The sequence below is a fragment of the Micropterus dolomieu genome, linkage group LG14 (genome assembly GCF_021292245.1).
Source record: "Micropterus dolomieu isolate WLL.071019.BEF.003 ecotype Adirondacks linkage group LG14, ASM2129224v1, whole genome shotgun sequence".
In the NCBI taxonomy this organism is placed as follows: domain Eukaryota; kingdom Metazoa; phylum Chordata; class Actinopteri; order Centrarchiformes; family Centrarchidae; genus Micropterus; species Micropterus dolomieu.
This window is the reverse complement of record NC_060163.1, coordinates 27059713-27074712: the sequence shown is the minus strand read 5'-3', so window position 1 is coordinate 27074712 and position 15000 is coordinate 27059713. Positions and strand designations below refer to the sequence as shown.

Here is a 15000-nt window from a genome sequence, read left to right as displayed (position 1 = left end):
ACCGCGGACCCCCGTGGGATAAAATCGCCCCTCTGACGGGATGTTTGAACCCAAACCGCGATGTTTTCCTGAACCTATGGGAGGAATATCACCATGTTTCGAAACTGGAAAAAGGATTTGAAAGATGGAAAATCAGTGATTGAAAACTTCATGTGACAAAAAAAGATCTGCAAGATTGAAAGTACGTTTTGAAGGTTCGCAGAGTGAAAGCAAATCTCTGCGAACATTATTTTGTACACCGTCGTGTTGTCAGAGCCTCCCGGTGTGTTTGTTTGTTTCACAGGTTTGAAACTTGATGTTCAAAAGGTCGAATCTTTGTGACATCACAGCACCACTGACGGACGACGTATTTGTGGTTTAGGTCCGAAGACTCGTGTCTTCATCGTGTCTGTTTTCATTCAACACACAAACAAAACTCCATCACAGCTTCCTCAGACTGAAACAAACCCAAGAGCACCGGCGAATAAACGAAATCATGCACATGCAATGCATGCTGGGAGGTGTGCTAAATGACAAGCTGATTGCCCAGAGACGCTTTCCAGCAGAGAACGAATGATTTAGTGGAGATTCAAATGTTTGAAGGCAGTTTTTATTGAACTGAACCTTTATTTAACCTGGATTTAACAAGTTTAACAGCTGCCATGTTTCCCCTGCGTGTGCGTGTGTGTGCGTGTGATTGTGTGTGCGTGTGTGTGTGTGCGTGTGATTGTGTGTGTGCGTGTGCGTGCGTGTCAGTAGGTGAAGAGACCTTTACAGAGCACTGTGATCCACATACAGACCGTCGGTCAAAGGCCTCCTGCAACACACACACAGTCCTGCTGGCTGGGTGTGCGTTATGTTTGTGTATTTGCATGTGTGTGTGTGTGTGTGTCCACAGATAGCAGCAGTTAAACATTAACGCCGGCCGGCTCGTAAAGCTAACACCAAGACAGTGAACCTTTGGAGTTTGATATGATGTGATCACACACACACACACACACACAGCCGGTGAGGCCGCTGATGACACGTGAACACGCACACACTCTGTCCTCAGAATGACACAGCTCTGAGCGGAGGGAGGTGATCTCTGAAATTGCTCAGGTGAGTTTTTCTGTTTTTCATGAAAAGAAATTTTATTTCTTTTTAAGCCAAAGAGAGAGAGAGAGAGAGAGAGAGAGAGAGAGAGAGAGCATGCAAAGTAAGTGTTGTTCAACCACTCTTCTTCTCTGGTGTTTGATGACCAGTAGCCATCAGGAAGACTAACTGGACAAACAGGCCGAGCAGCGTTCATGTGTTAGAAAGGAGAGAGAGAGAGAGCTGAGTCGGTGTCTCTCGACCGCTGTTAAACTGAGAAAAAGAGAAATATAATGTCTGAACTTTAAATATAATATAAACAGTGTATTCAGATACTTTACTGTAGTACTAACACGTTGTAAAAATACTCCATTGCAAGTAAAAGTCCTGCATTCACAACGATACTGTAGTAAAAGCAGAAATATTATGAAAAATACACAGTGATACAAATACACAAGTACATTTCTGTGAGGTTTAAGGTGTTTTTAAAGGGTTAAATATACGTTTATTAAAGTACTCAGGGACACAGAGAAGTATTTGGATATTTAAATAATACCACAGCGTAAAATACTCCATCCACAATGCTACTGAAGTAAAAGTACATAAGTATTGTAAAGCAAAATGTACTTTAAGTAAATTTATATAAAATAAAGTTATAAAGAAGCAGTAATTTATACTTACTACTCATTTCTTGATAATGGTGAAAATTCAGCCTTTAAAAATCTCCTTCATCCACAAAGAAAAGACTTTTTAAACCCTGAATAGATTGAAATCCTTAAATTTTAAATGTTTAACAAAGCGACCTGAAGTCCTTTCAAAGTACAAATTAAGGTGCTTTTTTATAGTATTTGTTCAATTTAAAGAGTTTTTTTTAACTGAACAAAGTACCTTTTAGTCAAACTACAGAAAATGTACCTAAAGTATGTATTTTTAAGTACATTTATATTTCTGTGAGGGTTTAAATAAAAAGAGCCAGAGAACAGTTTCACCCAGCTGACGCAGCTTTCCCCAGCAGAGGCTTTCATATGGGGTCCAAATCAGGTCCAGGTTTTTAAAATGTGACCTCAGTCTGGGCGCTCAGGTCTCTCTAGAGCGCCGGTCGCCACAGCTGTGGTGAACGCCAACATGGAGGACGTCCTCCTTATCATCTGCTCAGGAATTCCCTTTTTATTCTATTTGAAAATGAAAATAAAACCACAGACGCTGACCTCTGTGTGTTTGCTGGCGTGCGACGTCGGGTTTTTCACAGTCAATCAAAAGAAAACTGGCTCTGGGTAATAATTCAGGACTGAGCTTTAAGACCTGCAGAGTGTCAGAGGAGGCGTTAAAACTGAATATAGTGACGGTAAAGTTACAGTTCAGAGCAACGCATGAATGAAACGTCCAGTCCAGTCAAATCCTGGATCTCCAGGTTCAGGTTGGACTCTAGGGAGCGGATTCAGACCTGATCCCAGACCATCTGAGACTATTTATAAACACACAGATCTGAGAACTGCGGTCTCTCCTGGTCTTAGGGAGGACTCAGCTGCAGCGGCGTTTCTCTCAGAGTCTCTGTTAGCACATTAACCAGGACTGTCTTTGTTTAGCGTGTCAGCATGCTAACAAATGCTAATTAGCACTAAACACAAGGTACAAGTCGAGTCAACAGACAGGAAGCTGCTGTGTGTGTCTGTGTTCACGAGACAGAAGATGAATTTTTAATTATTAACCGACTGAGATTAACGTGAGAGCGCACTGAGGCTGAACCTGGCTGATAAGGCAGGTTGGTTGAAATGCATGCTGGGAATCGTAGGAGAATGCGCGACTGAACCTCACTGCTGTCAATCATGTCGGTGTCAGGGGGCGGGGCTAACGTCACAGCTGATTGGATGAAGAGACAGACAGGAAGATGACATCATCAGTTACACTGGAGATAACGGATTAATTATTCAGTCAGCTGTCGGTAAAAACTGTTTGTACGGAGGCTCGTTCACGCCTCCATACAAGCCTGAACAGTTATTGTGATTAAAAGAAACATAAAGTCATTTCTGGTGCACATCTGTCCGTCCTGAAAGAAGAAGTTTCCTTTTATTTATTTATTTGGCTGCCTGGATAACCGATCGATCAGTCTGGTTTACGGAGGCTCGTTCATGCCTCACAACAGGCCGTGGAATACGCTTATTATATCACAGTAATGCTGTTTAGCAACCCTTTAACTGTGATATAATAACAGTATACTGCGGCCTGAAGTGAGCTGAGGCTTTTATAAAACCAAGACAGGCTAAAGTAACATTTTGTTTTATTTCTTTATGAATGAAAAAAACGGTCCCGCCTGTCTGACTGCACACAGCAGGCTGGGCTTTAAGTTTCCTTCAATATTTAACTATTTATTTATATTTATTTGCAACCCGTCGTCGCTCCCCGACCCGTCACATGTGGACGCATGGTCAAGACCCATCGGCGTGAGTTTGTGACCCTGTAGCGTCACCGTTCAGAAAGCCCTGTGGCGTCAGGTATATGATGTTTAACAGAACAGACTGAGGAAGGAGGTGGTTGGAGGGCGAGGCGAGTTACGTAAATTGCGTAAGTTAACTTATGTGTTAACTGACCTACGTAGTTATTTTAACCCACACCAGGATCTGCTAAGCCTGGACCGCGGAGCCCTAAACGTCTGAAAGCGTCACCGAAGGGCCTTGACCAAGCGTCGACGTGCGAGGACCGGCTGTTATTTGCATGTTTACTGTGCAGCCGCTGAGAAACCGTCCAGCGTCAGTAGTCTGACTTTGGTAACTGCACGCTCTGTGAGGTGGAGATGTGTTTGTGCTCCTCCTCCTCCGGCAGCCAACAGCTCTGGAGAGGTTCCACTCTTGTAATCTCTCTGCGTCGGACAGTTTCTGCAACATTGTTGGCAGGTGACTGATCTCGAACCCGAAACACACCGAATGTATTTTTAGATGATGCCCTAAAATTATTTTATTTTCTATATTCCCGAGACAAGAAGGTGACAGTTAAATAAACAGAGTTGGTTCTCATAAGACACTTTTTATCTGTGTTTCTTTACGTGACATCACACAGTCACAGTTTGGGCTTCAAATGTTGACCTTCCTTCTTGTAAATTTAAAACCCGATGAAACTTCTGTCCGACGGAAGCAAAAGCTGAACGAGTCGCTTTGAACTAAAACATTTGGTTTTCAGCTGAACACTGAAAATAATCTTTAGCGTGTAACGTGCGTGTGCACGTGCGTGTGCACGTGTGCGTGCGTGTGCTAAACGCCCCTCTGTCCTCTGTATTGATTGGTGGATTCCAGCTGCCTGTTTGTCCACCAGCAGCCTCTCGGGTCACCTGAACCCGTTCACCTTTGACCCCGCCTCTCCTCCATCTGTTCAAATACACGTTCATTAATTTAACTAAAGTATTTCCATGTTTTCTGAGATGCGTTATTTTCAGTACTAATTTGATATACTTTTACTTTACTTGAGTATTTCTACGTCTTTACTGCACCGCATGTCAGAGGGAAATATTGGACTTTAAACTGCTCTGTATTTATCTGTAGTTACTTTTTACAGAAGAAAACATCTGATATGATGCAGTACTTTACTACCAATACACAAGTACACAAAGTATCTAAAAGTGGCTCCACATTAACAAGCAGTAAAATAATCTTTTATGTTTTCATTAGTGATAAAAACATAATGAACTCAAGGAAATGAGCCAGTTTACGTTCTGAGTACTTTTCCTTTTGATGCTTTCAGTACGTTTTGATGATACTACATCAATACAGACATTTACTTTTACTTAAGTATCAATGTGAATTCAGGACTTTTACTTGTAGGAGACTATTTTTAGACGGTATTTCTACTTTTACTTGAATACCATATTAATAAGTTCAGCCCGACAGATTTGGGATCTTTTTTGCTCCTTGCAGAGTTTTAAATAAAGTTGAGAGTTTGAACACGTTTTCAGAGGCGACACAGAAACAAAACAGCTGAATTTTGCAGCTTCAAACGCTGCAAAGAGACGTCGTGTGTTTGTAGCTGCTCTCATCATCATTGTCATCCCGTGACCTTCGACCTCTCTCTGTTTTCCTTGCTCTCTCGCTCGTCCCTCCCTCTCTGATGTGAAGTGCTCATCTCTCATTTTCACTGCTGAGTTTCTCTTTGAAATTGAACAGAAAGAAAGAAAGAAGGACAGGAAGTGATCAGCATGCTAATGGATGCAGTGAAGATGCAGCAGCAGGCTGTTTAGCATTAAACTGATTAGATCAGCCTTTCTTTAAGGTTCAAAGGGTTAGCGTAAAGTAGCCACTTAGCTGTGTGCTGATGAGGGCTCTTTCTCTTTCTGTGAGCTCAGTTTGTTATTTTAACAGATAATTCAGAGGCTCAGTGGTGTTTTTCAAAATGTTCCTTCTTGATACGAAACATCATCCTGTTGGCGGCTCTCCGCTCTGAGCCTATTGGTTCACTGTAGTTTCTAACATCTGTTGGGGACTATTTTCAGCGGAGGATGAATCCACCTCTGGTGCTGTAGTGAGTATTTGCTGCAGCAGGACGGCGTCTGTGGGACTGAGCCTGAATAAACCACAGTGTTTGTGTTCCCATGGCTCAGTCCACGTCTCTTTATCTGCTCAGTGATTCGAACACGGCTGTTTCTCCGGGTGGAAGAACAACCAAACGAAAGTGAAATGTATTCATCTATAATGCTAATTACTGATCAGTTTATTAAACGGATTTATTAAACACGACTGCTTTTGAAACAATGCATGTAAATAAAGCTTAATGAATGGCACTGAGGATGGTTCATTTCATCAGGTCATCTCATTTTCTGAGAGCGAGGGCACTTTTAGCAGATTAGGATGTTTTTAGAGAGTTAAGACATGCTGTTTGAGGCTGAGGCTCAGTTTCGGGGTTTCAGGGTTACAGTTGGAGGGAGGAGTTACAGGATAAGGCAGGTTTTATGTCACTGAGGCCCTCACATATTTAGAAGCATAAAAATGCACGCGTGTTTAATAAATTCAGTTCCCATAATTCCCCGGTGAAGCCTTGTATGTTTCCACTCAGTCAGCCGGGCTGCAGCCTGTCCAGAGTCTCTGTCAATGATTACTGAACAGACCTTGACCTCTCTGCTGCTGACTTCCAAACACGCATCATGTAGCAGGAAAACAGGATGGAGGACCAGCAGCTCTGAGGAGACACGGCCTGTAAAAAGAAGTGGACGTAACCACCGTGACGTCGCCCGTTGGTGTGTGGACTGCCGTTTTGAAGCGTCCGGTTTGGCAGATTATTTGCAGTCCGGTGGTGCGACGGCTTCTGTATCTCTTGTCAGACGGCAGCAGGGTGAACAGGTCCTGGGCCGTGCACATCCCACGCCAGTCGGTACTGTTTCCAGCCAGGATGCTGAGTTCCCTTAAGAAACGCACAGTCTGACTTGTTGGACACAGAGTTAGAGGTGAGGGGCCTTGCTCAAGGGCAGCGAGGGAGAATTCTCCAGCTGGTCCAGGGACTGAACTGATGACCAATCAGAAGGCAGCGTATCTAACCTTTATGCCACCATTGCTCTGTCGTCAAGGACACAGAGGTGTACCGGCACATTCGTAAGGTTTTGAAAAGGGAGCCATCAAGAGCACAAAGATCGGTTTAACTAGATGTTATAGAAGTTACGATACTGCACGTTTCACTCCCAGGTAACCGGCATGCCTTTCGGTCGGTCCTCACCTTCTTCATCTACCAAAGATCATCTAAAATGTTGTGCCCATGTTCTGCAGTTCAGGCAACTTCCAATCATCTGAAAGTCATCAAGTGGGACAGAGTCAAGATTTGCACTGTTGACTGAATGGCTGCTGTTTAATTACACTAACAGTGGAAATCCTGCCAGCGTCCTTGATCCTTGCTGCCGTGCACAATCAATGATCTTAAAGAGTTATTAATCTGCCTGTTATGGTTTGATATTTTATTAGTCGAAGTTGCTGAAATGTAAATCTCCATCTATATGCAGCTGATTTCCTGTATTGTCAACCCATCTTCACCCAACTCGTCCCTGGGCGTTAAAAAGCGACATTAGGGGTTCTGACCAAGCGTCCATATGTGAAGCGTTGGGAGTGACAATGTGTTGGTGTTTTCACACCAGCTTTAAATTCATGTTGATCAGAATGGAAGTTTGCACAACTCTGCGTATCGAGGGACAGCCAATGTTGAAAATCTCTGATTTAAAGCTTCACAGAACACAGTAACAAGAATAACACCTATGCTGTTGTTTTCTGTCATTTTCCAGTGAGCACCCCTAATTTCCCTGATTTTCATATTGCTGTCAATCACACCCAATGGAATCCAATCAGAAAGCAAGCGGGGACGGGCTGGCGGGGACGCCGAAGGAGGCAGCACTGCGAGCGCTCATGCAACGCACAGGATACCAACTGCAGCAGGTAGGAAACTGTTTCAGATGTCTGAAACATCTGGACGAGGCGGACGAGAGGATTTTACTACATTTCAGTCTGTTTCTTTCTGAAGTGGGACAACATTTTTAGAAGCTGCGATGTCTTTTTTCTCAGCGTCCGTCAACAAGTGTGAAGCTTTAAATGTGCATTTTAACAAACAAAACTGATCTTCAAACACAAAATACTGCATGTTGTTATATGTTGAATATTCATTTAAAAAGTGCAAAGTAAAGTTGTACGGATGTTGGTTTAGTTGCCTGAACAGCCGGCCCTTGATTCTCAGATGGAAACAGACTTTAGTACATATTCTTCAGAATCATTACTGTATGTTTTTTACTGTTCTCATTCTTTATTCTTGGGCTGTGTGTTTCAGGAGAACGGCCAGCGGCGGTACGGAGGCCCGCCGCCTGGCTGGGACGGGCCGCCACCGGAGAGAGGCAGCGAGATCTTTGTGGGGAAGCTACCGAGAGATCTGTTTGAAGACGAACTGGTTCCACTCTGTGAGAAGGTGAAAGGAGTGTTTTTAACTACGGTATGATATCTTGATGGCCTGTCGTTCTTGAATCTTTTTTCATTCCTCTCTTCCTGTCTCCAGTTCGGTAAGATCTACGAGGTGAGGATGATGATGGACTTTAACGGGAACAACAGAGGTTACGCCTTCGTCACCTTCAACACCAAACAGGAGGCCAAAGCAGCCATGAAGCAGCTCAACAACTATGAGATCAGGTCAGGGTTTCCCAGACAACACAACCACAGCAACAACACACTCGAGACTCTGCAACATACACAAGAGGCGAACCAACAGTCATTTGCATTTTCATTATTGACTCCTCGACAGCCTGCCGAGTGCTGCGTTCGTTCAGAAACCCTTCATCTTGATATCAGAACGGCCGAAGTTTCAATCAGCTGTTAAGCAGCCTTCTTGAATCTGCTCAAAGAAATGCTAATGAGCTGCTGCAAGTATTAAGACTGGAGCAAAGCAGAACATCCAAGCAACCACCAAGGAACAGCCCACCCATCATCCAGCAACACATTACAGCCGCACAACCAGCTAAAATCAATCAACCCCCCAGAACCTCGAGACCACACAGCAGCCTAGCAACGGACCTCATAAAGCACTCGCAGAGAAACACATCAGAACCAGAAATCACCAAATAACAACTTGCCATCCATCTAGAAACACCCTACCAACCATCCCAGCCACCGAGAGACCAGGTGTTACTGATAGAAGCATTTGATTGAATTATCTTATGGAATCAGAATAATCTAGAATCTTTTATTCAGTCTTATGAGGTCCATTTCTAAGTGTTAGGGCTAAAGTTTTTAATGTTCCCAAACTGAACCTCCAACATGAAAATGAGCTGAGAAGCAGAATGACACTTTCAATAAGAGTAAGAAGAGATTCATTACCGAATTTGGCGATTTTGTTAACAAGGGACTGAATCCAAAATAACCTTCTTTAATTTGATTAAATGTTTGGAAATGTCATCTCATCACTGTGCTTCTCTTCCGTCCTGCAGGAATGGCCGCCTCCTGGGAGTTTGTGCCAGCGTGGACAACTGCCGTCTGTTTGTAGGCGGGATTCCCAAAACCAAGAAGCGCGAGGAGATCCTGACTGAGATGAGGAAGGTCACTGATGGGGTTGTGGACGTCATCGTGTACCCCAGCGCTGCCGACAAATCTAAGAACCGAGGCTTCGCCTTCGTCGAGTACGAGAGCCACCGAGCAGCCGCTATGGCCCGCCGCAAACTGCTGCCAGGTAGACACCGAACACTGAATGTCCAACTTTATGTTTTTGTCAAATTTAAGTGAGAGGATCGCTTCATGAAAGCACACCTGAGGGGCTGGGATGGACTAAACACATGCAGCTGGAATGGTTTCACTAACAAGTTATTTTAAAGTACCAACATTTCCGCTTAAAGAAACACCTTGTAACAGTGAACACAACCTGATAAAAAAGGTCAAAGTCTCCATTTGATTGACAGCATTATCAGCAGCCAATCACAGCCTGTGTCCCTGGGTCGGTGTCCAGTGGAAGAAGAGCTCTGACAGGTGTGATGATAAGATAAAACTCTAAATGATGTGGGTGAGCACAGCTTTCAGAAATAACCATAAACATCTTCAGAGCTGAAAACCTCAGTGAGCAGAAGATCCTTTACGAAACACTGAAGCAGCTGCTGAGTCCCTGGTGGTCCTGTTGGGCCACGAGTCCAGTTTTTATATTGAGATACTGCAAGCGGTGTAACAGTCAGTTCAGTACTCACTGTAAATCAAATATTACTGCTGAAGACACTTTCATTAGGTCTATTTCTGAGCACGTGTTGAACATAAATTCTTAAGTGAGACTTTGGCAATGGGTTAGCTAAACAATGCCATTGCATGTATGGCTCAGTATCTCACCGATAATCTGCACTAGCAACAATATTTATTTCTTCTATTTCTTACTGACGGAATACCATGTTTGAGTGCAGTAATTTTCACAGTGAGATTTATAGCCAATGACACAGCTTATCGTTTACATTTTCAAAAGAAGTGACAAACATGCCACACCGAAAATGTTCCGAACCCTGGTCCCAAAACTGAGGTGCATACTGAAATGTGTAAATTGCGAACTGTGAGCTAAGCTCACTGGATCTCCCATTTCTTATTAATTCTAGCGTGACTTGAAGGCATCATAAGACAGGAGGAGGTTTTCCAGACCTAATACATAAACAAAGACTTTAAAGACGATACACAAGAGAGTGAAACCTACCTGTTGTCTCAGGTCGTATTCAGCTGTGGGGTCACGCCATCGCCGTGGACTGGGCGGAGCCTGAGGTGGAGGTGGACGAGGATACCATGGCAACTGTCAAGATACTCTACGTCAGGAACCTGATGCTGCAGACCACCGAGGAGACCATCGAGAAGGAGTTTAACAGCCTCAGACCAGGTACTGCAACACAACGCAACCCAGCAGTTAACTCTCAAAGCATAACAATGGATTACTGATGTGCAGCAAGTTTCAGATGATGTAAAGAGAAACTTTTGGTCAAAAAGAGCTCAGTATTTAATAAATGTTTGGGCTTCAAACACAGTTCATATAAGTTGTGGTGTACCACAAGGATCCATTTTAGGAACCTTTTTATTTCTTTTTCATATTACTAATTTTTTGTTGTAAATCTTCTTTTGTGTTCACTGATGATACCAGTATGATGTGTTCACATACAGATTTACAAAGAAAATACTACTGAGGAAATGAGTTGGTAGATGGTTTGAACTTAATAAGCTCTCTTTAAATATAAAAAAGTCTAATGTCATTATATTTACACGGTGCAGGAAGTTTGTTAGGGATTACGCTAAAGCGTCAGTAGATGGAGCGGAAATTTATTATTGGGCATTTTCATTGATGCAATAATTTTGTTTGAAACAAGACTATGAAGTCACTGGGAATTATCAGTAAACACTCTGTAGAATCTATACAGGCTGAATAAAGATAAAAACTTGAGTTTCCAGAGCAGCTTGTCGTGTTACAGGTGCAGTGGAGCGAGTGAAGAAGATCAGAGACTACGCCTTCGTCCATTTTACTCAGAGAGAAGACGCCATCAACGCCATGAACGCCCTCAACGGAAAGGTCAGCAGCTACACAGCCAAAGAGTTCCACGTTTACTCGTTCCTCATGCTTTTGTTTTTTTGGGAACGGCCTTATAGAATATGATTCACTGCATCTTACATTCTGATGATTATACGGATAAACTTTTACTTAAGCAATGTTTGGCAGGACCAACACGCCTTCATACCTACATAACTATGATTCGATTGTGAAGTGTCCCAAAACAACATGCACAAGTCACATGAATTTTTAACGAGGAAAATGTTGTGAAACGGCCGTAGTTTGGTTTGGGTTAAAATAAGTAGATTATTTACGTCATCTACAAAATGTTATTTAACTTTAAACATGTCACCTTTGACTTTCTTCCACACGGGACTCTGTCTCCTGAGTGAAAGTCCTGAGATTATTTCACTCTTCCATCCATCCCACCACATTTTTGAAATGTGTTTTTTGTCCTGCTCCCTGCAGATGGTTGACGGGTCTCCTATCGAGGTGACTCTGGCTAAGCCGGTGGACAAGGACAGTTATGTCCGTTACACCAGAGGGACTGGCGGGCGGGGAGGACCTCTGCTGCAGACCGACTACACTGCCTACACTCTGGGACAGGTAGGACACCGAAGACACCACAATGTCTGACACCGGGTTCATGCGAGTCCTGCAAGAGGAAGTCCTCGCTCCAAATAATCTGACGCACAACAGTATTTGTTGAAGAGGAGGAAACATCAACATAGTGATAAGGGAATCATTTATTGTTGTTCTCTAAGCATAATGTTTAGAGTGGTGAACACGCGAATACTGTTTTGTTTATCTGCGTATTTTGATTTGTGTGCTCATTTAGGAATATAGAAGTGGATTATTCTAATTTTACATTTACAGTATTATATTATTTCAGAATAGTTGGCGTATAGGCTTTACAATCTGTGTGTTTTTGGTGCTATTCTCAAGTTAATCCTAAAGCAGCTTTAATGCATTAATGAAAACAGTTTAAGGACATGCACTTTTTGATTTTTCAGTCTGGAATATGTTTAAAAAATAAAAAATAATTAGTCATTTTTCTGACGCTTTTAGTGAATGTGTTGGCTATACATACATGTCAGAGGTCGCACGCCTCTGGAGCAACTAGGGGTTAAGTGTCTTGCTCCGGGACACGTTGGTGGATGTCCCTATGTACAAAACTTTGTTTGTTAGCTGCTCCCTGAAGGTTAACCTCCATGGAGACAGAGCAGGGGGTGGAGTAGTGATGCTTGGATGTACAGGTGATGTCACTGTGGGAAACAGCTCCATCTAGTGGACAGTTTCAATCGTTACACTGCAAAGAGGCAGCTGAAGGCAACTAATGTTAATGCCAATAAAATAGTATTATTATTAATATATAACCCCCCCAAAAGAAACAAATAGTAACAACAACAATAAAGCACAAACAAACGTTAATAAAACGTTCTAGATAAAAAGTAATTTTATCTGACTCATAATCCAAACCAAAACATTTCCTTTTTAATAATAATGTCTATCAAAGATAAACAGGAAGCACTTGTCCCTCTCCTCCTCCTCTAGGTTTACGACCCCACGGCAGCGTATCTTGGTCCGCCCGTGTTTTATGCCCCTCAGGCCTACACCGCCATACCAGGTCAGTTTCGCTTCCCGCCGGCCAAAGCTCCAGTTGGAGGCCGAGGTCTGATCAGGACGCCGTCTGTTAGAGGTGAGGACGGACACACTTTGCTTCCCTCTTAATCTGAAACAGAAGAAGGTGAATGATCCTTCTCTGCTGGCTGCATGTTAAACAAGACTTACAAGGTGAGCTCACATTCAGAAACAGAAAAAAGTGAATGCTTTAAGGGATTCAGGAAAGCACCCAGAATGCCTTGAGTTTAACAGTCAGTCCACGTCAGCCTGTCAGTCTCTGTGGTGTACTGGGGGTCCAACTGCAGACCTAAAGTTTGGCGGCCGCTGGTCTGTGAGCTTTGCTCTAATTCAATTTTATTAATTCAGATTATAAACTTTATTGCTTATAAAAAACAAAAAACATAACAAGTTCAGTCTTTGGGAAAGATGCAAAAAGCTGTTGCTTCTGAGTCGGAGCTCCCCTTGTGTTTTGAATTTTAAACGGCTGCTGTCAGTTGAAAACCCCACATCTCTTTTTTCAGTTCAGATAAGAAGAAACACTACACAGCTGGAGATACAGGGTTTTCACAGGACAGCATGAACGTTTCTACATGATCAAATAGATTTCTGCTGGTGAACTGACCGTTTGCTGAACTCCTCCCCCAAACACTGGAGGACCAATCACAGCTGAGCAACCATTGGCAGAGATACTCTTTATACAAAAAGTTTCCAAAACAAAAATCAAAAGAGCAAAAGAGCAAGGAATGGATTTATCTGCCCCACGTAAACTGCTAGTGTTAGCATGCCCGGCTAACTAGCCTTCTACCTACAGTAGTAGCCTGCATGACTTCCAAAGCCAAGGGGCAGTTCCCACTCTGTGGCATTCGAGGTTACGTAAGAATCCCTGTTCCACAGTGGGAGCTGGTCCTGGAAGCTGTCAGAGCTCAAGCTAACGTTAGAGGTTCTGTCCTGATCTTTACTGGATACGGGGAAGTTTGCTCTCAGAAACTCTCGTCAGCGTTGTGTCACCAAACACAAACAATTAGACCGTGTAGGCTAAGAAGCTAAACAGGGTCATGTAAGAACCAAATTCCCGTAGTTAACACTAGAACAAACTATCTCCACACTGCCATTCAACAAACATCGTGTTTGTTTAAACGGATCATCAACTGGTGAGGATGATGACTTTTTACCTGGGACATATTAGCTTTAGCCTCAGTCTGTTAGCATGATATATTATATATCATATATATTTATCATATTAATACGAGTCAGCTTGAAACCCTTAAAAAGTCGGCTGGAGATGGATTTTTCAATAAACAACTTGAAATATCTCAATTAGCAAGTCAGCTACAGCTGGTGGTAAATCTGCCACTGTTTGGGGATTGACAGGCATGCCAACACTTTTGGAACGGTCAATTCACCAGTAATATTATTTCAATGATGGGCATATACTGCTTTGAAAGTCCACCTGAACTGGATCGAATCAAAATCACCCAAATATAAAGAATGTTATTATAAAAAAGTTTTATGCCTGAATGTTGTCGTTAACCAGGAATCAGATGATCCACTGAATCAAAGTGAAACTTTATTTTGTTAATCAAATATTAAACCCTGGAAGAATGGTGTGAAGATGAAAAACTGGAAAACAAATCATCCAGAGAAATAATCCTCAGTGAACGTGAGACGCCGCAGCAGGACAGGTGTAATGTTACCATGACTACCGCTGTACCTGTTGACTCTGACTGAATAATTTGTCTGACTGTCTGATTCTTCTTCCCGGTTGATTTCCGGTGATTTGATTGATTTCACTGCCTTTTCGATCTCCTGTAGAAATTTACATGACTGTACCTGTAGGGGCTGCCGGGGTGCGGGGGCTGGGTGGGCGGGGCTACCTGGCCTACGCTGCCGGGGTCGGAGCCATGGGTCGAGGCGGCAGCGCCTCCTATGGCCTGAAGGTGGACAAGCAGGCGGAGGAGAAGCTGTATGACCTGCTGCCGGGTATGGAGCTGACCCCCATGAACCCCGCCTCCATGAGCCTGAAGGCCACCGCCATCAAACCTGCACCACAGGTAACAGCACAGCTGACAACCAGGATTTCTTTGCAGGGTAATACTTGCTGGTAGAACTTCTGTGTTATTTTTGTAGAGTGTGGGTATGGAAAGTATTCAGACCCCTTTAAATTTTTCACTCTTTGTTTCATTGCAGCCATTTTCCAAAAATCAAAAAAGTTCATTTTATTTCTCAGTAATGTACACTCAGCACCCCATCTTGACAGAAAAAAACAGAAATGTAGAAATTTTTGCAAATTTATTAAAAAAGAAAAACTGAAATATCACAAGTATT

The 15000-nt window shown here is 43.0% G+C and overlaps 1 protein-coding gene across 1 annotated transcript in view; it reads left to right on the top strand.

Moving 5' to 3' along the window:
• Positions 1-7349: 7349 nt before the first annotated feature.
• The window catches only part of a1cf (apobec1 complementation factor), a 9231-nt gene continuing 1580 nt past the window's right edge, over positions 7350-15000 (top strand). The window contains exons 1-9 of the mRNA XM_046069817.1: positions 7350-7451; positions 7837-7971; positions 8059-8189; positions 8984-9222; positions 10228-10392; positions 10976-11073; positions 11521-11658; positions 12607-12751; positions 14488-14726. Coding sequence (XP_045925773.1) covers positions 7350-7451; positions 7837-7971; positions 8059-8189; positions 8984-9222; positions 10228-10392; positions 10976-11073; positions 11521-11658; positions 12607-12751; positions 14488-14726 — 1392 coding nt within the window. The remainder of the gene's footprint in view (positions 7452-7836; positions 7972-8058; positions 8190-8983; positions 9223-10227; positions 10393-10975; positions 11074-11520; positions 11659-12606; positions 12752-14487; positions 14727-15000) is intronic.